At 46.6% G+C, this 21,926-nt stretch overlaps 1 protein-coding gene across 1 annotated transcript in view; it reads right to left on the bottom strand.

Moving 5' to 3' along the window:
* Positions 1 to 1,443: 1,443 nt before the first annotated feature.
* TNN (tenascin N) overlaps positions 1,444 to 21,926 on the bottom strand; it is a 29,173-nt gene continuing 8,690 nt past the window's right edge. The window contains 17 exon segments of the mRNA XM_017737418.1: positions 1,444 to 2,867; positions 3,430 to 3,503; positions 3,506 to 3,583; positions 4,226 to 4,402; positions 5,077 to 5,173; positions 7,003 to 7,154; positions 8,237 to 8,289; positions 8,291 to 8,361; positions 8,885 to 8,997; positions 12,883 to 13,083; positions 13,086 to 13,141; positions 15,648 to 15,918; positions 18,183 to 18,272; positions 18,762 to 18,863; positions 18,866 to 18,946; positions 19,806 to 19,860; positions 19,862 to 20,070. Coding sequence (XP_017592907.1) covers positions 2,721 to 2,867; positions 3,430 to 3,503; positions 3,506 to 3,583; positions 4,226 to 4,402; positions 5,077 to 5,173; positions 7,003 to 7,154; positions 8,237 to 8,289; positions 8,291 to 8,361; positions 8,885 to 8,997; positions 12,883 to 13,083; positions 13,086 to 13,141; positions 15,648 to 15,918; positions 18,183 to 18,272; positions 18,762 to 18,863; positions 18,866 to 18,946; positions 19,806 to 19,860; positions 19,862 to 20,070 — 2,027 coding nt within the window. The 3' untranslated portion in view covers positions 1,444 to 2,720.

Raw genomic sequence — 21,926 nt, 5'->3', positions numbered from 1 at the left:
AGTGCAGTAAGACACCTCAGTCTTCTCTCCAAATCACACCATACAGAAACACAGTCTCTTTGGGAAGAGGCATCCTCTCCCTCCTCCTGGGTAAGTACAGCAACATTTCCCTGGGCTCCCAGACACAGCAGATATATCACAACAGATGGGTCCTGGCTGGTAGCCCCCAGCCACAGGACAGTCCTCACCAACACAGTGAGGGTCTTTCTGGGATTCAAATTCTGCCCCTGGGTGTGTAGCAAATCCGAATATAAACTTTTCAGTGATCTCAGAGCAAGGCAGAGGTTTTGAAACTCTATTGGCCCTCCAGCATCACTGTTACAGGGCCACATATTACAGCAAAACAAGGGTAGTAAAGGGATATGACATTTTTATGGGACTACCCCAACTATCCTGAGCCTCGAAACCAGAACAGCCAGTTCCTCAAGGCAAACAAATATCTGAGCAGTCCCAGCCTCCCAGGCTGCAGCACAGACTCTGGTTAACCCCAAAAAGGTCCTTCCCCAGAGGCCAGCTGGGAAGTGTCTCTTGCATGAAGAGACAATGCCATCCTGTGGCTCTTCGGGAATACTGACTTTCTGCAATGGTTTTCCAGCAGCTGTCACTTTGCCCTTCCTGGTGAGAGAGAGGTGCATCAAGAGTGACAGATAAACCCTCTTCAGACACTGCAAATAAGGTGCCTCATTTGCTTTTAGCTCAAAACCAAAGCTTGTACCGCTTAAGAGAATATTCCCTGTTCCCAGGGGGGATTCAGCTTTAGGATGGGATTATATATTGCTGCTGCACAGGGAAACGTCACAGGGACCAATCACAGCTGCTGTGTCTTAGAGAGCATACACTTTTAGAGTGGCTGTGTGTGAGACTAGTCCTCCTCTCCCTCTCAGTCACCTTCCTCATGACTTCACTGTGCCCTTTAGTTGAACAACAAAGTGAAATCTGTCCTTGCCTACAGACAAGTGGGCAACAGGGAGAAAGCACTTCACAGTAAAGAGCCCTCATCACTTTCCCACATCCTTCTCTCATGCTCTTAGAACAGAGCCTGCAAAACACTTCAAGTGCCATTTTCCTTTCTCCTCCTCTCACCATTAGTCTCCTCCTTCCCCCAAACCAGGGCTTGGGTATCCTAACACAGCTCAGACAAGTCTTAGCCCACCTGCCTGAGAGGCACAGCCCTGAAAGTATGATGAAGAATTTAGTCCTCACCTTTGAGAGACAACTCTCCAGCTTGCTCTCCTCAGCCAGGTCCTAGCAAGCACAGATCAATGAGGTGCTTCACGGAGTTAAGTCACAAAGAGAGCACAACTCCCATCCCTGTTTTGGAGCAGACCCCAAAGACCTAATCTGCACAGTCCCACTGCAGGCCTGGGTAATGCTTCCACTTTGTGCAAAATGCTTAAACAGGAAGGAAAGTAATTCTACCACCCAAAGCAAAGAAGACAGAAATACTTTAAGACCTCCTTTATTTGCGATTTTATTACTTTCTCCAAAGTCTGGGAAGGATTCTGTAAAATGCATTACTCTGCTCTGCACTGGGATAGAGAAGGCCATTAAGACACGGGACAACCATGTCCCATTGTGTTCAGACAAGGAAGCCTTTAAGCAAGTGGCATTTGGTGAGCTCATACTTCTTCCCTGGCTGAAGCTGGTGGCCCAGAATTTTAATATCCTCACAGGGAAAGGAAATAAACCTCACCTTTATGGCTGTGAGTAAAAAGAAAAAATTGAAGCAGTCAGGTGTGAAACCATGCACTGGAGCACAAGGGAAAGCATGCAGGATCAGTTTAAGTCCAACAGATGCTCATTTTAGAGGTGGATGACAAGTGTTATCATTTCAGCATCACTACCTGCCACACTGCTGATGAAAAAACATAAGGCAGCAGATGGAACAGTCACATAGAGCATTTTGTTAGTTGTTTGTAAGCAAGCAGTACAGAGAGGCAGGTTTGGGATGCTGAGCAGAGCCTGGAGGAGAGCGGGCCTTACACTCACCCTGTTCTGGGCCTCACCCTGGAGTGTGAACATCAATTTACTGCACATCTCCTTCAGTTCTTCTCTGGGCTGGGAAACATGACACAAGCAAAATAGCAAGATTTTAACCTGCAGAGATGTGGTATTGGAGTCTGAGGAACCTGGTCTACAGAACTCACACGGGTTAATGAGCCTTGCCAGCAGACTGGCAGCATTTCCCAGAACCCAGTTCTGCAGGAAGAATAGGGAATGTGCCCAAATAATGAGGAGAACTGCAGACCAAAACAGGGAGAGGCAACAGTCTCAAAAAGGTTCCCTCTGATGTAAGTGAGGGGGCTATTATTTGTTAGTAGGTTCGAATTTATTTTTGGAAGTCTGAAGTGGATAGCACCAGAGAAGGACAGAATTAAGAGGAGTCTGCAGCACAGGTTTCAGAAAGAACAGCATGTGTTAAGGCTTGTTTTACATGAAGTTCATAGAAGTTGCATGTATTGGATCAAGAAGGTCCTTGTCATGCTTAGTCAACCAGAGTATCTACAGGCAGGATGCCCCCACAAGCCCCTCCTAGTCTCTGGAACATCACCCATCAGGAGCTCCAAAGGCTGGTAGCAGGTTGGGCTGCAGATCCAGATGTCCCTGGGTGCACGTTGTCAGCTATTGTCTCCTTTGTACTGGAGCAAGCTGTCTGAATCAAAGTTTATGAAGAAATAGTGAATCATTATCTTTGGGTATTGTTCTGCAGAGAGTTCTATTTAAGCCCTGATCTTCTTCCTCTTCCATGATAAAGACCTCTTCTTCCTCCCCAGGACTGGCTTGTTCCTGGAAGACTGAGGACAGATCTTCATCTCTGTGAAAGGGATGGAGAATTCATGTCCTTTCCATGGCTCCCAGTTCACATCCTGGGAAAAGACCAAGGAATTTCTCTTACTAAAAGTGCCCAGACCAGGTGCTAGGAGCCTACAACTGCCTGCCTCAAATACCATTTAACCCTCCAATAACCAGAGACTTCAATTATAATCAGGATTTCAGACACTCTTCATACAGATCAAACCTCTATCCAGCTTGGAAAACAACAAGACTGAGCCATCTTCAATCCCAGATAAAGCCTGTACAGTGAGATGTACCCCAAGGTGTGCACTGAAAACCAAGGGAAAGGCTACATCAGACAGTGAGCAAGCACCCCAGTGTGGCTCCCAGTGAGTGTTCCTTTAGGTGCTCCCCTCAGAGATCAAGACAGCTCCACCTCAAGTATCTCTGCCCACAAGAAGCAGGGAGCCATGAGCTCAGGTCCCCTGGATCCAGGGAGGAGAGAGTAAGAGCTGTAAGTTTTCTTAGGCATCATTTTGCTTCCTAATGAAATGAGTCAGAGGGCAATCCCTCCTGCTCCAAGGAAAGACACTCCCTCCATGTGTTTTCTCCAGGCTATGAAGGGATCATCAGCACCCCAGCTCTGCTGCTCACCTCACTGTGCTTGCTCTCCTCGCGCTCCCCGTTGAGGTTGGCCAGATGGCAGTTCCTGCAGCACCATGCACTCGGTGTGTCAGGGCACGGCTGCTGAGAGCCACATCATCGTCCCTGGGCCATGCTGTGAACTTGCAGCCACTGTGGTAGGTCACTGCATCCCTACAGGAAGGGATCAAAGACACGGATAGCAGTAAGTTACTGCAGCTGCTCAGCCTGAGGGCTTCTCCACCCTTCAGGTGGGACACAGCAGGCCTGGCAGGGGAAAGGCACAGCACAGCGTAGGTCTGGACACGAATCTCCAAAGCACTGCTATTAGAGGGCATGTCCAAGGGCTGGATCCTCCCAGCTGAAGATCTAAACCCTATGGCAAGAGTGTATTAAAGGATAAATGGACACAACAGCAGTAGTAAGGATGTACCAGTGGCAGAAGCCAGCACTGCTGTTGAGCAAACTGCCATCTGAATAAAAGACACTTTTTTGCACTCTCAGCTGGGAAGTTGCTGCCCTATCAGCACAGATTACCTCATGGAAACTTCCCAGCTTGCCTTTTCAGCTGGCACTTCCATGGGTCACAGTGCCCCCTCTTCCCCATGAACAAGCAACTCTTTCTCCTGTTTTCAGCATGAGACAGGCCCATGGGTGCATTCTCCTCAGTCTCCCTAGGAAGACTTCTCTCCTCAAAGAGAACCACATCTGATCCAACCTGACCTAAGGAGCTCCCACTCTGCTGGCAAAACAAACACACAGGTCCCAGCATTTGCCTCCCTGTGCAGAGACAGCACCAGGACAAGGCCCTCCTCACCAGCATTGCCTCTGTAATTCCCCACTGACAGCCTGTATCTGTCCCTGCTTGAGGCAACCTGGAAGAAGTCACAGAGAGCACAGAGAGATTGGCTGGCTGTCCACAAATGCACACAGAGCTTGTAGCAGATGGAGCTGCTGCTCCTCAGGTTGTGCAGCTTGTCAAGACCTAGAAATAAAAAACAATTACTTTTTAGAGGGGGAAGCCTGTTCACCTTTGCAGTCTTAGACTCTCACCCCATGGCCATTTTGGTTAAATCAGCTATTTCCTGCCTCCTCCTTCCCTGCTTGAGGCTTCAGGACAATTTGCCAAGTTTATGCTGTCTTATCTCAGTTTCTTGCAAGAGACAGAAATATGAGAAAAAACAAACAACCTTAACTAGCACAAGTCTGGCTGTACTGCAACATTATTTTTCCCAGAACATTTAAAGGCTCTTACTCCAAAAACTTTGCCCTATTTAATGCTGGATTCTCTGATTCACACACTGCTCACTAGCAGAACAAGACAGACAAAAAATGACTGAGTACACCAAGTTTTGTGTAGTCTCCTGGTTTTTGCATTTTCACAAATAAAACTTATCTCCCCTCCCACGGGAACACACAAGTCTGAAATAAACAGAGCCCAGAGTTTGGCTTGCCTGGGACTGCTCCAAAGCCCAAAGATGTCAGTGGAAATACTTAGTGGGCCTTTAGAGATCCCTCAGTGCTTCACTGGCATTGCTAGGGAAGACACACAAGCTGACAATTCAAGACTGCACACTCAGGGGATTGGATATTTCAGCATTTAAGTGCTTTTACAAAGCCAATCTTTAGCCCTTCACTGGTCACACCCATGTACTGTACCAAGCCAAAATTCCCCAGTGGGATCTCCAAAATCTTCCATGTAATTTTTCCAGCCTTGGTAGAAATCCACCTTGCCAGTGCTCCACCTCTGAAACACCTGCAAAGCAAGGATTGCAGAGTGAGCACTCCTGAGAGGATGAGGGGAGACCAGGAGGATGGGCAGGAGAAATGCTCATCACGACAAAAATGCAGACAAAAAGGTGAAGCGCTCAGGAACAGACAGCCCTACCTGATCATAGAATCATTAAGGTTGGAAAAGACCTCCAAGATCATTGAGTGCAAATTTTATGATAGTAAACTTCACCTGAGCGTGGTACACACAGGAATCCATTCCCATTTTCTGGCTGCACACAAGCACTGGGGCAAATACGTAGTTGTACAAATCTTGCAGTTTGTTTCCCACAAATCTGAGTGTGATCTAAACACTTAGACAAACAAGCTTAGAGACAAGATCCATGAGGCCTTTGAGTTTCTAAATTTCACCAAGATCAGAGGGGCTTGGCAGTAACACACGACTATTTATTTCACTGGAGAAAATCATTTATCCCTGAAAGGTATAAAAAGGTAGTATTATTCTCTGGTTGTTGAGGGAGATTGCTATCAGAGAACCTCAGACTCACTCCTCCACATTCACACATACTCCCCACCTCAAAGCATCCATGCTTCTGCCTTCAGACTCCTTTGAGTCACTCAACACTTCCTGTGTGGCCAGAGCTGAGGTGCATGCTCACAGCACTAGCAATGAAAACACTAAGAGGCATCAGCTGAAACGCATTAACATACACCTAACCCTGGACTCTGGGTACATCACCATCCATTACCCTCCCTAAAACATGCTACTCCATTCAGCAAGGAGCTGAAACACAGGAGTGCAGCAGAGCGAAAGGAACCTCAACTAACATCTGCGTCAAGTCCACGTGATTAGATTCATCAAAAAGCAGGAAGAGGAGCAGAGCCTCACTCACCGTCCCCCTGCCTCCGTCAGTGCTCATGTCACAGCACACCTGCAGTGGCCTGCTGCCATCCCTGTTCAGGTAAATGCTGTACATGCTGCTGGAGGCACTTCTATTCTGCTGCACCTGGCTGCAGTCCATGGGATACTGGTAGAGGAAGCTCATTGTGTGAGCAGAGCGGGGAAAACTGTCCATCAGCAAAGCAGGAGGAGGCACTTCACCTTGGGAAGGTCCTATGGACAATGGGTACTGGAAGAGAAGCAGAGAAAGCAGCAGCCCCTGCTGTGCACTCATACAGGGCCCAGCTGCATCTGCAGGTAGCAGCTCTTGGCCTTCCCCACTGCCTGGGAGCTGGCACACAGATAGGGTCCCCCAAAGCTGCAAGAGATAGAACCACAGAATCCTAGAATGGTTTGGGTTGGAAGGGACCTTAAAGCTCATCTGGTTCCAACCCCCTGCCATGGCAGGGGTGCCACTCACTACAATTTCACCAAGATCAGAGGGGCTTGGCAGTAACACACGACTATTTATTTCACTGGAGAAAATCATTTATCCCTGAAAGGTATAAAAAGGTAGTATTATTCTCTGGTTGTTGAGGGAGATTGCTATCAGAGAACCTCAGACTCACTCCTCCACATTCACACATACTCCCCACCTCAAAGCATCCATGCTTCTGCCTTCAGACTCCTTTGAGTCACTCAACACTTCCTGTGTGGCCAGAGCTGAGGTGCATGCTCACAGCACTAGCAATGAAAACACTAAGAGGCATCAGCTGAAACGCATTAACATACACCTAACCCTGGACTCTGGGTACATCACCATCCATTACCCTCCCTAAAACATGCTACTCCATTCAGCAAGGAGCTGAAACACAGGAGTGCAGCAGAGCGAAAGGAACCTCAACTAACATCTGCGTCAAGTCCACGTGATTAGATTCATCAAAAAGCAGGAAGAGGAGCAGAGCCTCACTCACCGTCCCCCTGCCTCCGTCAGTGCTCATGTCACAGCACACCTGCAGTGGCCTGCTGCCATCCCTGTTCAGGTAAATGCTGTACATGCTGCTGGAGGCACTTCTATTCTGCTGCACCTGGCTGCAGTCCATGGGATACTGGTAGAGGAAGCTCATTGTGTGAGCAGAGCGGGGAAAACTGTCCATCAGCAAAGCAGGAGGAGGCACTTCACCTTGGGAAGGTCCTATGGACAATGGGTACTGGAAGAGAAGCAGAGAAAGCAGCAGCCCCTGCTGTGCACTCATACAGGGCCCAGCTGCATCTGCAGGTAGCAGCTCTTGGCCTTCCCCACTGCCTGGGAGCTGGCACACAGATAGGGTCCCCCAAAGCTGCAAGAGATAGAACCACAGAATCCTAGAATGGTTTGGGTTGGAAGGGACCTTAAAGCTCATCTGGTTCCAACCCCCTGCCATGGCAGGGGAGGGATGGGGCAGCCACAGTCTCTGTGGGCAACCTGTGCCAATGCCTCACCACCCTCTGAGTAAGGAATTTCTTCCTGATCTCAAATCTAAGCCTACCCTCTGTCAGCTTAAAACCATTGCCCCTTGTCCTGCCACTGCCTGCCCACAAAAAAAGAGCCAGCCTTGGCTTGCAATAAGAGCGGGAAGAGGAGACCTTGTTTGTAAAGGTGGGAGTGGCAGAAAAAAGGGACTTTAATTTCTCTGCATTTCACAATTAATCCACAATTGGCAACCCCTGTGGGCACTGGCACAGTACGAGAGGCTCCCACAGCATGCTGGCATGAAATGTTTGATTTGCTGACAGTCTGGTGTGCATTTCCTGACCTCTGAACAACCTGGGCAGCTACCCAAGGCCCTAAGATCATTTACACTGCTGTGCCCTGCCATTACTAGGATGTGCAGAAAGATCTCCTGCATTATCATCCTCTCTCCTGCCCACTGGCAGCTCATGAGCAGGTTTTGTCCTGCACTTGGCTAGCAAGGCTTGCCAGCACAGGTGACCAGCGTGGGCAATCTCCACTCACACTGTCACACTGTGTTCCCAAGCCTCCAGGTGGTGTGGCTTAGCACGGACAGGCAGCCAGGAGCAGCACCACTGATTTGCTAAATGGTTGGCTTATGATCACAGTTTCCCTGTGCATCTGTAGGATACAAACTCTGTCTTTGATCTCTACTGTGATGAGCAACAGCTGCAGAGCACAGGGGAAAAATGCAACAATCCAAGGCCAGTTCCTACCTGTTGAGAAGCGATGCTCTGTCTTTCTGCTCTGGTGATCTCCCTTGTAGGGAGACAGTGTACCTCACTCCTTGTGCCAGCCCTTCCAGCACTAACAGTTGTTTGCTGGGACCCAGATATACTTTCTGCCAAGTGACAAAAGCTGAACCCAGCTCAGAAGAGCATTTAGCTTTTCTGGACCACTGTGCCTCAAACCCCAGATGCATTTACAGGCTTTTCTTGTAGGGTTCAGAGAGGCAAATTCACCCCGTATCCTTGAAACATGAAGTCCATCACCTCAGAAGGAAGACTGGGGGCAAGGCCTCAAGAAACACTCCTAGGACACTGAGGGCACCCTGTCCCTGGTGAGTGCTGCCCTTCCAGGTAGTAACAACTTAGAACAAGTGAAGAGGTGACCATGTTTTCTGCTCCTGAAGATCTGTTGGGAAGAGGACTCCACTGTCACAAAGTCCCTCCACAGCTTCTACTCATGACAGCAGCACACTGCCTTCCTTGAGCTCTCCCTCCCCGGGTCACAGCATAGATTCCCACTCAAAATTGTATTTCTGCGGTCCACATACCCACAAGGACCAACTGTCAGAGCCCATAATCACAAGGGTAATTCCAGTGGGGTCTACGGGCCTGAGGAATTCAAGGAATTCACTGTACCTTGCTTGTCCCATCTTCATCCTGGTAGGTCAGAGAATAGTGATCAACCTGTGGTGCAGCAGGAGTAGGATGAGTCACACCTGATACATGGTGGTTCTTGGGAGGATCAATCTCTATTCAAAAAGAAAAGTCAAGTCCCATCTGTTATGGATCTAGTAAAAGCATTAGACAAGCCCTGCCTCAGCTTCAGATTTTTAGCAGCAGCTTAAATTCAGGTGACCCACACCTAAACCACGCTGGCTCACAAGTTCTTTAAAACTTCAAATCAGGTCTATTGTAAAATGAGTTACTTATTGAATAGACAGAAGATTAAACAGACAAAAGGCCTTAAACAAGAGTTTAAAGAATCTAAGAGTTAAAAAAGAGTTACTTACTACACACTAGAACTACTAGTAGATTTACATAAAACAGTGCACAACACAAAGGTACCTATATTATAGCTAGCAAAGAGATAGTACAGATTAGGAGTCAATGTAGTTTACCACCAACTGATGATAGGGTACACATATTCCTTTTACCCAACTGCCAGAAGAGTACATCAGGGCCAGCATTCCAAACCTTGAGGAGAGGTCCCCACACATTTCCAGGGAAAACAGAAGACTTCTTCTTTGTGAAAGTTCTGCGTAGCTTTTATAGTTTGTAAAGTGAAGTGTGTGTCAGTCATATTCCAAGGCTTATCTCCATTCAATCTGCTCTTAAGGCAGGATATTTATTGTCAACTGGGAATTCACCTCTCTGACCCAGAGATAACTCACTACAGGACAGATGTCTGGCTTGGGTAATCTCACCAATGGGCAGATTCCTGTGAGGGGGGAAGACGCCCTGAGCTATGGCACTGGCTGATAGAATAGATAAGCTCTTCTGTGGCAGAGGGGAAGTCCTGCTACACCACTGCATAAACCAGAGACACAAACTGCAGAGCAGGTCTTGGGCTGAACTGCAGTTGCCTGAAAGCCAGCCAGTGGCTTTCACAGCTAGCAGGCAGTGGAAGCCTAGACCAAACACTGCAAGCCTTTTACAGATCTGGTTTGGGATGTTCTGTGAGTCTGACAATTGGCTCAAGTGTGCAGTGTCCAGGAGCTCATTGCATGTCTGCCTGAGGAGTCTCCATCAGGCTCATCTCTGAGGAGCCCTCATGGATAGGACAGGTTTAGGCTCTATGCCTCAGTCCCAAAGCACAGTTCTAATGTGGCCTGCTGAGAGCCCCTACCTTTGTTCCCCCACTGCAGAGAAGAATTACTTCACAGGCTTTGTTGCTGTCATGCTCCAGTCTTCTTTAGTAAATGCAGGAATACGAAGAAACCCAGAGCTTGAGAGTTCAGTCTGTGCTGGAGATGGGACACCAGCTCCTTCACTGGCATCGGAGGCTTGGCCAGACTTTTCCTGAGCAGTCAGACTGCCCAAGGTCAGCATGAGGAGAAGAACAGAATTCTTTTAATGCAGTGCCAGTTCACAGCAGTTGTCAAGAAGTGTCTTACAAGGTGCCAACAAGGAAGCTGTAGTGCTTCCCTCAGGATAAATCCAGTTTTTAAATCTGTGTTGAAAGTAGCAACACTGGAAGCAGCTTCTCTGTAAACTTCATCCTGTGCTTGCTATATTCTATGTACTTTGGGAACATCTTAAGGAAACTATTTGATGAGTAAGGTTTTACTGGCTTTCCAAGTTTTACAGAGGATGTCCTTGGTGGGCAGTGCTGGCCTCCAAGGAAGAGTGCTTCAGCCCTGAAGTACACCTGAGTCTCCATCAAACTATAAATGAATAGTTTATCTCAATTCCCTGCTCTTCCACAAATCTCCCTGAAGGACTATGGACATGTTGTTGTCTGTCTTTTCTGTATAAACCAGGCTACAAAACTTCCCAGGCCTTGAAGAATGCTATGAGGATAAGCATAACAACAATTATAATGCGGTTGTGAAAAGGCCACAGAAAAACACAAGGCTGTGCTTTGTCTGTCTTAGATAAATGAGAAGAGTCGAGCAGGCTGGCTCCTCCCAGGAAATGCTGCACTCCTCATGCACAGCGTTACTGCTTAAAGCAGATAAAAAGGCGAAGAAGAAGAAATCAAACCACCAAATATAAGAGCAGGGGCAGCAGCACTGTAATTCACAGCCCATGTTGTTTAAAACGCTGTCTGCTCACCACAACCGAAGGCCACCTTACACGAGGCCCACGAGTTAAGCACTAGTCCATTATCTAATGAACTTGTGCTTCATTTGGGAGAGCACTAAACAACTGCTTTAAGTGAAACAACCCAGAAACCTCCTCGCCCAAGTTCACTACATGTGTATCTCCAGCTGCACAGGAGAGGGAGCTAAGAGGTACCAAATCCATCCCAAGAAGCAAGCGATGGGAAGGGCAGCCTCAGACACTGCGGTCTCACAGCATTGCCCTTAAAGGGCAGCTGGCAGCTCCCACAGGTGCAGGTGGTCACCACAGGGCAGTTTCCTGCCCCAGCCAGTTTTAATGCTAAGGAGTAATCAGCCAGCACCTTGAGTGAGAAAATGTATTCCTTTTGTCCTCAGAAGTCGTATTATTTCAGCAGAGGTATCATTTCTTTTGTGCAGATAGTTCAAAAATATCACTGCTAATGTTAAATGCATTCCCTCTCCCAGCAGTTTCACTTCATGTGAAATCTCCAGGTGTCTCCATTTTCATGCTTGTTCAAGGAAAAAAAAAAACCAAACAACATTTCAATTTGCTGAAACTCTCCTTGAATTTCTAGTTCCAGATAGGTTCAGCCTTTTGGCCTCAGTTTGTCCCTACCAGCTGCCCTTGATCTCTGTAAGCACTGGGGAACTCTTTGGCATCTTGCCCTAAACCCAAGTTTCAACTGTTCTATCTCACACCAGCTGGATTCATAAACTAGAAAAAGTGCATTAGCAAGGTCGATGGATATAGAGTAACCCCAAGTGTTCCCAGTACATCACAGTCCCTATGGCTAACTGAACAGAACAGATTTAAGCCTGCTTAGCAGTCTCCTAGGACTGGCCTAAGGTCACAAGTCAAAGGGCAGGGCATTATTTTTAACTGTCTCCAATTCTAAAATGGTTTCATTTTGGTTCTTAAACCTGTTATTGCTAGGCTTGATAGCAGCACATGAAGCACTGCACATTTTTGATTAAGGACTAGTGAAATAAGGACCATCAGCTGCCATCACTCTTGTATTATGACATCTGCCTCTTCTATGATCACCTATAGCAGCAGTCTCTGTTATGGGTAGCCTGCATGCATGTATTTCAATTACTACATTTGATGATTGAAGTAGGGCTACCCCTGTGCAGCAATGCAAAAAGAGCTCATAAAACATAAAATAACCAGCCTCCAAAGCACACATACTTGTCGCCTGTCCAGAAAGTGAGAGAACAACCAAAGCTCCTTCGTTAAGAGGCCAGGGTGACCCAGGTACACATTTATGCATCTCCCCCCAGCAAGTCCCTGACCTAGAGACGAATCCTGGCAATGCCTGCCACCACTTCCAGTGGATTCCAATGTTCAGATTTACAGTGTTGTTATAAACAGGGAACATGTCAGGAAGATCACTACACATCCTTAACCAGGACTGGCAACACAAGAACAACTGAGGAACCATGACTATTCATTCTATTGCAAAAAAAGGTGGCCTGCATGCTGTTAACCTCTCTGCACTTCAATTTCTTCATCTAAAGGAAATGAATAGTTCTCTACTGCATGATGAAGGATAAACAAATCAACCAATTAAAATAAGACTACACAAACACGTAAGACTCTGCTGCAAGGGCTTTGTTTACCCTAATCCTTGTTAGTATTTACAACACAGCCCATTTGTAGTACCTACAGGGAACTAGAATCTCTCTGTGATGATGCTGAATAGGTTTCATGGCAAGATGCACTAACCTGAAGACTTGATCTGTTAAGCCTGAATCTCCCTCTGCTGTTAAACTGTCTTAGGGTGGGCATCCTTAGTGCCAAGGCAAAGCTGGGCTTTAGCTTGTACTCAACAAAGTCCATTGCCCACTTACCTGTCACAGCCTCAGTGCTGGCCCTCTTGCTCTGCTGCTCTCCCTTCTCTGCCCAGATATAAATGATGTATTCTGTGCCTGGCCTCAGTCCTGCCAAGGTAGTGACATTCTTGTCTTTTTCCACCTCTTTCTCCTCTGTGTGCCCACTAGCTGAGGTGTAGCTCACTCTGTATCTGTCTGTGGAAGCCTGGACTACGTTCAGGAAACAGTAATTGCATCCTCTGTCACCTGGTCAATCAACAGCTCAGGCTGTCAATTTCTGTAAGAAAAAGTTGTAATTATTTGAAGTTTTAGTATAGTGCTGTGGTAATCACAATGGTCTGAAGACACAGACAACACAAGTTTTATAGCCAGAGGGAGTGTATTCTATTAGACTATCAAATACATTTGGAAAAGCAGGTGAAATTTGGGAAATTATTCTATGTCTAAAGACCTAAAAGGGATTTTGTGTATCCAAAAGCTTGCTTGTTTTTTTCTCTCCCGCCCAAACTGGTAAATCCAACAGAAGTTTTACCTTTAGCTGTAAACTGTGTTTTGACCACGCAGTGCAAATAACCGCTACTTAAGCGAGTCACCGTTGGATATTTGTGGAGCCAAATCATTTCGTACTGCTGGATACAGTGCAAGGAAGATAAAATAAGTGTGCTAACTGCTTCCATGTCCTGCTGTTCTTGATCCATTGATAACCACATCTGCACACCAGTGCCAAGGTGGCTGAGCTTTGGCAGACTCAGTCTGCCCTGCACTGGGTGAGATGTGCTGCTGGTTTCTGTGGAACAGCTGAGTGAAAAACATGGGTGTCCACACAGGGCAACTCTTACTCCTTCCCCTCAAGAGCCCTGCTGATTTCTTCCACCTCTTATCCTTTATTTCTTGCCAAGAAACAAACTAGCAAGGAGGGGGGGTGTGCCCAATTCTGAGGTATTTCAGTTGGGGTTTAAGTCTCTGCACAGCTATGAGAGCAGGGCTCTTTCTTTGGGACCAACAAAAGCAGAGACAGAGCCCAGGCACAATATGGTGTTATTGTCTTTTGCTTTCTGAAGATCACAACATCTTGCCTGAGTTGTTCTGGGAATTAACAAAAAAAACCCCCAAATCACCTGCTCAGAATCTGTGAATTGCAGCTCTCTGTCACTTTCAAACTCCTCCCACTGTTACAATCCTTCCCCTGCCCCATTCTCAGATGGAAACACAACACTAGATCCCAGGAGTCCTAAATTCGTATCACAACACAGCCTGCAGTCATGTGGCCCTTTGAGGACAGCCCTAGAACCCACGACCTTCACAGAGAACAAGTTGTTTTGTTTGTTTGGTTAGGATTTTTTAAGTCACTGAACTACTAAATACATCTTAGCAGCCTGAGCAGCAAAGGTCTTGCAGATGCCTCTCAAATTATTACAACAGCATTTCTTATTCTGCTGGAGGCTCTAAACTCCAGGGCACAAATGCACAACAGCCACAGTGTAATTTACCCCACACCAGCTTAGCTGCACTGTGATTTACCACACATTAGCTACAGCAAAAGTTGTGATTTTCCACCTGCATGTACTAATCTCAGCTCTTTTGTGAGATGAAAATACATTACTTTTCATTTTAATGAAAGATGCTGAGGCTTGTTTGTGCCACCAGCAGCACATGCTGGGAATGGGGATTTGAATAATCACAGCTCAGCTCGTTAGCAGTATGAGATGCTCACCTGTGGCAAGAAAAACTAAGAAAATTATTTTCTTGTGTGCTATGAAAATCAAGTTTGTTCTTCAGTTCTAATTGCACCACAGCTGGGTATGGACTGTGCTGCTCTGCACATGCAGTGCTTTTCACTACTTAACTCCCTGCGTGGTCCAGGAGCTGCCCACACAGTCATCTGTACCAGTGAGAACATGGGCTGGCTCGAGACAATGAACCAACCTGAAAGTAGGGGATTGACTGAGCTTCATCATGAACCACTGGACTGATCCCCTCGTGTGAGAGCTTCAGACAGTCCTACAAATTCCCCCAAGGCATCTCTTGTTATGTCTAGTCCAATTTACTAGGCTTAAATGTGTTGGTGAACAACCTGAGTGGAGCACTGCAAACATTCCCCTAGGTAATTTTTGTGAAGAAATGCAGATTGCACACATAGAAGACATTTGTCAATTGTCAGCAGAAACTGCTTCTGTACTCACAGTCACACATGGATGGCTGGATTGTAAAAATTCATTAAGACAGAGGTTCAAGAAGTTTCCCAATCCAGCTGCAGACTCAGCTGCAAGCACCCTTCCAATGGAGACTCCCTGTCACCAAAGGACAGCAACCAAATATACTGTTTGGGAGATTTGATTTCCCACATGTTTTTTAATTTATGTTATCATCCAAATAAACACAGTTTTCTTTTTTACGCTTTGCCACGATTATCTGTCTGAAACGAGCCTCCTGTCCTGTTGGGAAATGCTACAACAGTCACCCAAAGAAATGCTTGGATATGGTTTATGGCATTTTAAGGGCAAGGCATGAATTACACATTCCAGGTGGTTATGAGGTTTTAGTTTTGGCTGTGGCTGACTGTTCTCTGTACTAATAGTAACTGGTCCCTTGCCATAGTGCCTGTCCACAACAGGACTCAGAGCTGTAAGCTGAGCTGGAGACCTGTTCAGCCACACTAATAAGAATTACATGGATTTTTTCCCTCACTAAAAACATGTGCAAAGCAGGAGAGGCTTTAGCAAAACAAGTAAAATTGATGAAGGCGTTTGAATTTCCAACTCAGTTCCCTCCAGTGCTGCTACAGCTCACCTGTCACAGCTCTGGTGCTTGCCTTCTTACTCCTCTGAGGCCCCTTCTCTGCCCAGATGTCAGTGACATATTCCATGTCTGGCTCCAGATCCAGTGAGGTGACCATGTAATTTTCACTGCCCACCTGTATTTCCCTGGTGTCTCCATCAGCCGGGGTGTATCTCACCATGTACCTGTCTACAGGAGCCTCCACTTTATTCCACAACACCATGGCAGTATCCTCTGTCACTCAGTCAGTTGTCACATTGGTTGGGCTGTTGACTCCTGAGACAGCATTTCAAAGTGCAGGATTAGCTACCTCCAGTTGAATTAAACCACTAAAATACATGTCATGGCATGTTAGGAAGAAATGCTTCCCTGGAAGTGTGGTGAAGCACTGGAACAGGTTGCCCATAGAAGCTGTGGCTGCCCCACCCCTGGAAGTGTTCAAGGCCAGGTTGGATGGGGCTTGGAGCAACCTGGCCTACTGCAAGGTGTCCCTGCCCATGGCAGGGGTTGGGTTAGATTGATGCCTGAAGTGGCCACCTAAAAACAGAGACTAGACAAGAAAAAGGGAATAAAGGTAGGTATTTATTTGAAGGGCCTTCAGGAGACACCCTGGGGAGCTAAAAGGCTACACCCAAGATGGACTCCGGGTCACGAGTTCTTCACACTTTTATAAGTTTGGCCCATTTGCATATCAGAATAAATTCTCCAATTACAACCCCAGTTAATGATGAAGTTTGCCCTCCTCTTCAGAAGCCTTAGTTTACATATTTTGGGGCCTGGGACAATCTAGGTGTCCTTGGAGAGCAAACCTATAGTGGCTTGTTAAGTCTAACTAGCATGAGAGAACAGCAGCTAACAGGCCACAGGAAACTTCAGAGTTGCACACTAGGCAGTACAGGATTTGAAAAATATAAAAGTTAAAACCTAAGGCATCATTAAAGATGATGCTCTTTAAGGTCCCTTCAAACTCAAACCATTCCATGTATGCATTTCCTTTATTTTTGCCTTACTGCTTTGGCCAGCTAAAACACTCAGGTTTCCCCCAACAGCCTTTGAAGGAAGGCATCCATGAGAAACCAGGAGAAAGAAGGAATGTTCTACCATTTAGATGAAGCTCTCCATTTCTTTCTGCAGGCAGGGCTTGCAGGCTACCTGTCTCACCTTCCATAGGTACCAGCTTTACCTAGATGCCTTAAAGATCTAGAAATATAACAACACACTTTCAAGACAATGTTAACGCAGGAAGTAATATAAAAGCTGGCCTTTAACTGGAGGCCTCCAGAGGCAAGTATGGAAAAATGCCCACCTCACATAGGGCAAATAGAGTTTTATAAATTTATCAAACCAGCATAATTGACAAGAATCCCCAATTAGAAACACAGGTGATGAGGTAATTCCACCCCTTGGTTCAACCTCTTCTGGAGCCCCTCTTCTAGTTGTTTATAGAAAAGTGTCTTGGGAGGGTAGCTCACCCTTGGTCTCCAGAGGAAGCAAGATTAGGATTGGGGCCTTTGGAATGTGTTTTGTCTTTCTGTCTATCAGAATAGGAAAAATGCTGGAGCTAGCTAGGAGCTATATAACTATACAGCAATAGTCTGCAGAGAGACAAATATATGAAGAATATATAAAAGTGAAAATCATTTTGGCATCAACCTTCTGGCTTGCCCCTCCCAGCTCCAAGTACAGTGCCTACCCTTTCTCTGCCTCCCCTGGCAGCCATCTGCTGCTCCTCCCTTTCTGCCTTCCCTGCAGACCTGTCTCTCAGACTCCCCCAAGGTTTTGCTATTTTAGCTGATGAATCAGAGCTTGGTGGTAGCTCTTGAAGTAGCTGGTATTTGTCTTAGTTGTATCGCCTAAATTCCAGGGGTTACATAAGAATATGAGCATTGGGGATTTTTTTTCCCTTTTTTAAGAATTTTTGCAGCCCCCATGTCTGCCAAGAACAGCTTGAAAACACAAGTCAAGGGTATTCCAAATAATCAGAAGAACAGCCTTAAAATGACATTGTGGAGGTTGTTAGGTTCTAAATTTCATTTTAGTGGAATCATTTACACAATAACCTCAGGAATGTCAGGCCTGATAAGGAATTTTTCAGTCTCTGGAAGCAGCACGCCTACCCTTTTGTAAGTGACGAATTTCAGAAATTCCAGAATCTTTTAAGTAGAATGAGAGTTTAAAATTCTTCAAGGTGTCTTTTGCAATAGAATAGCTCAAAAATATTCAGCCTTTTTTTTTTTTTAAGACACTTAATTAGCCAACAGAGTTGTTACTCCATGCAGAGGCTAGCTCACTACACTTATCCTGTGTCTGGATGGAGCTGTTAGTCAAGTTTAGGGTGAAGTTACTGTAAAAAATCAAAGCAAAAGACTGATCTAGGCCTAGGTTTAGTATTTAATATACAATGTAGGTAAGCTCTAACAAGGTATAAGCAGACCTGGCTGCAGGTCAGGCATGAAGAAGCAGTCAATTATGAACCTTTTGTGCTGGAATTCTGAGAGATCTGTCCCCAAACCCTGTAGTAAGAGCAACTTTCCACATACCAGTCCTGCCAGTCACTGAGAATGGTTTCCCCTCTGTGCTGTCTTTCACAGGTACGACAGTGACCTCATGTTCTGTTCCAGGTTTCAGGCCTACAAAGAGCAAAAGGGAGCATTACCAACAGTTAGGGAAGACAGCATTTGTTCTTGAAGAAAGCTGTTTTGTGTAGTTTATCCAGCTCCAGGTTTGTCACAGAGGGGAACTGAAAGTTTAGACTGCTATCCAACTTGCTTTTGCCTTTTCAATGCTTTGATAGCACCTTTGGTCTAGGCTTGCCTTTAGGGCATATTGACTGCTGCTGGTGGGGACTTCCATAATATCAGCTCTGAAACAGAAGAATGCACTTTTTTCCAAACAAGGACAGAATTATATGAATGAATATGCCTGGAAAATTGCTATCCACAGAGCATAGCTTTCTCCCTGTGGAGACACCCATCCTTATGCGATAGGGGAGCCCCAATAGATCTCACTGGACATTCACACATGAGAGAAGAATTGTCTCAGGACTACAGTCTGACTGTCAGTCATTCCTGCCACTTCTCCATGCTCCTGCCCAGTTTGGAACACCCACGAGTACTCACCAGTCAGGATGTATCTGCTCTTAGGGTCATTGCTTTTGGGCACCATGACCTGCTTCTCCTCCATCTCCATTAGGGATTTGAACTTCAGCTTGTAATAATCACATCTGTTGGTGGGTTCTCCTGCTCCACTTCCAGGGAGTACTCCATCACCTCTGTCACCCAGATGGCACTGGCCGCAGGCAGGACTGGGAAAGACAGCAGAGGGATGTAGAGAAGCAGCAGCAGCACAAAAAGGTAAATAGAAGACAGAAAAGTTGCTAAACAATGCTCCTTCCCTGCCCCATTTCCTGCTCTGAGACCCGAGACATTTTCCTCAGCCAAACTGAAGAGTCAAGCAAGTAGAGCACAGTCATTACTTCAACAGCTTTAGTTTTATTGGTAACATGGTAACAGCCCAGCTCTGGTGTTTGCTGGCTCTCAGTTCCCACCTGTTGTGCTAGAAGCAGGAAAAATGTCAAAATCACCAAGCTTTTCACTGTCTTTGCCAAGTACAAACAAACAGCATAATATCAGCTGCTAACCAGATGACATTTCAGCTCTCAAGAGACTGCTTCAAATACACAGCCTTTGCACACTCAACCTCTTAACCTCAGCAGGATCATGCTCATTCAGGCCTGGGAAGAGAGTATGAGGAGACTACTCACTGCTGCAGACATGTCTGGACAGTAAGTACCTAGGAATGACACCCTGCCTACTTTGAAGTTTTTTCTGCATCCAGCTGAACAGTGTATTACTCTTAGTAACATGCTGCCTTTATCCTGCATGCTCCCATTCCTGATTCTTGCAGCAGGCAACACTACAAATTCACTGGAATTCACTTGTCAACAACAAGTGGGATTTGGACAAGAAAAATGGAGAGAGAGGAAATCTGCAATACATTCAGCCCTAATGATCCAAATCTGGGAACAGATTCTCCAGAAACAATGACATAACTAGGCTGGGAAGAGGAAGTGCTCTCCAGCACTCAGTTCCCCTCACTTGTTGAAATATAACTTAAAGATTTACAACATTTACAATTTAAAAAAAAATATTATCTGCTCCTACCTGTACTTGCTTCTAGATGCTTGGGCTCACTGGCAATCCCCTTCTTCACATGATGGAAGCATGACATTGTGAGATTCCACCCTTGTAACACATGCAATCTCATAGCTGAGCTGCTCTTTGGGCACGTGGATTTATTTCACCAGCATCTCATACCCAGCCGGATAACAGGTAAGGAGGTAATTATCCACACCAGTCACTGGATCCCAGCTGACAGCCAGAGAGTTCTCCATGGAGCTCAGCACCTGCATATTCTGGGGAGCAAGGACTACAAGAGAAACAAAGAAAAACATTGCAATGAGGATCACAACTTGCCATATGGCCAAGCATGAAATTTCTTCAAACATATTTTGAGTAAGAAAATGCAGAACTGGAGCTCCCAGCCTGCAGTCATCTTGGATTTAACCATTTCTTTCTGCTCAACAGCATATCATCAGATACAAATGAATAATGCAGCCAGCAACAAATACAGTAATTTCCTGGGTGACTCTTTCCAGCTTCTAAACCCACATTGGTGTAAGGAAAACTCTCTCATAAAGCTCTCCCTACCAATGCATCCAGGAAGAGAAAGACAAGCCAAACCCCTCTTTTCCTGTAACTGTCAGAGTTAATACAAAATGTCAACTGGTCCCCAAAACCAGGGAGTGCAGCTTCTCTACAGCAGAGGCAGAAACCTGAGCTTTTCTGCCGGAGTACTGATGGAAACTTACACTTGGTGCCTGGAGGAGACCTGGGCAAATCTGCTGCACTTAAGACATTTCAAGACACCAATATTACCTTAATTTTGCCACAAGACAGACAGCTCACCAGTGTCTTGAAGCAGACCTTGAAAGCAGTCCATCTAGAACATCCATTTACCATCAAGTTTACCTGATTTTAATTACAAGTGTGTTGGGGTGGCTCAGCCTGCTCTCAGGCTGAAACCATCAAATGTCAGTCACCAGAAGAGATCACTGTTGTCTAGGTTCCCTCCCCCTGGGTGGCTCCCAATCCTAAATTACCTCCCCCTGTTCCAGAAAGTTCTCCCTTTTGTGGTTATTAATTGGTTCCCTGTTATGACTCCTGCCTCCATATTTTCCCCATTTGTTCTAAAAAATTGTATCCTCCCCTCTGCTTGTACCCCATTGGTTGTTTTCCCTTTCCCTGCCTTACTCCACCCCCCATAAAGGGGCGAGCCTGCATCTCCTCGGGGCTTTTGCTGGTCCCTGGTCCCTTTTGCAAATAAACCTGTTGGCACTCACAGCAGAGGTCCCTGGTCCCTCCTGCAAATAAACCTGTTGGCACTCACAGCAGAAGCCCCTCCCGCCTTCTTTGCCTCCGGGCAAACACCAGCCTGATCATCGGCTGCCCGACAATGTGCTTCCTCTGAGGAGGAGTCAGGCACGCACCCATCCCAGGCTGATTCCACAGAGCTGTCCAGCGAGGAAGCTGTGGAGGCCAACGCTGCGTCCCCTCTGCCCGAAGGCACGCCGGGGCTTGTGATTACAAGCCCCCGGTTGCGTTACAAGTGAGCTGATCGTAAGCTGATCAAGCCATCTACCAGCTGTATTTCATTAGCAAGTGTCGTGATTTGACACTGGCCAAATGCCAGGCACCCACAGAAGTCACTCACTCACCCTCTCCTGCTACAGCTGGGCAGAGGGGAGAAAAAATTTAAACAGAGGGCTCATGAGTTGAGATAAGGACCACGAGAGAACACTCCAAGGGCAAAACAGGCTCAGCTTAGAGGTACAAAGTGAGTTTATTACTAACAAAATCAGAGGAGGGTAACGAGAAGTAAAACATTTAAAAGCACCTTTTCTTCCCCCAAGCCCTCCCTCCTTCTCACCAACAGCACAGGGGAGAGGGCGTGGGGGTTTGCTCAGTTTGTCACCCAAGGATTTTCTTCTGCTGCACAGGGAGAGAAGCTGTAGAAGTTGTTCCACTGCTGCACCGTGGGGTCCCTGCCACGGGAGACAGTTCTCCATGACCTTCTCCAGCGTGGGTCCACTCTGACGAGCAGCAGTCCTGCCAAACCTGCTGCAGCGTGAGTCCCTCCCACGGGCACACAGTCCTCCCAAAACTGCTGCGCTGTGGCTCTCTTTCCACGGGGTGCAGTCCTCCACGGACAGGCTGCTCCCGACC

Source organism: Corvus brachyrhynchos, unplaced genomic scaffold (assembly GCF_000691975.1).
Source record: "Corvus brachyrhynchos isolate BGI_N302 unplaced genomic scaffold, ASM69197v1 scaffold466, whole genome shotgun sequence".
Lineage (NCBI taxonomy): Eukaryota > Metazoa > Chordata > Aves > Passeriformes > Corvidae > Corvus > Corvus brachyrhynchos.
This window is presented reverse-complemented; position numbering and strand designations above follow the sequence as displayed.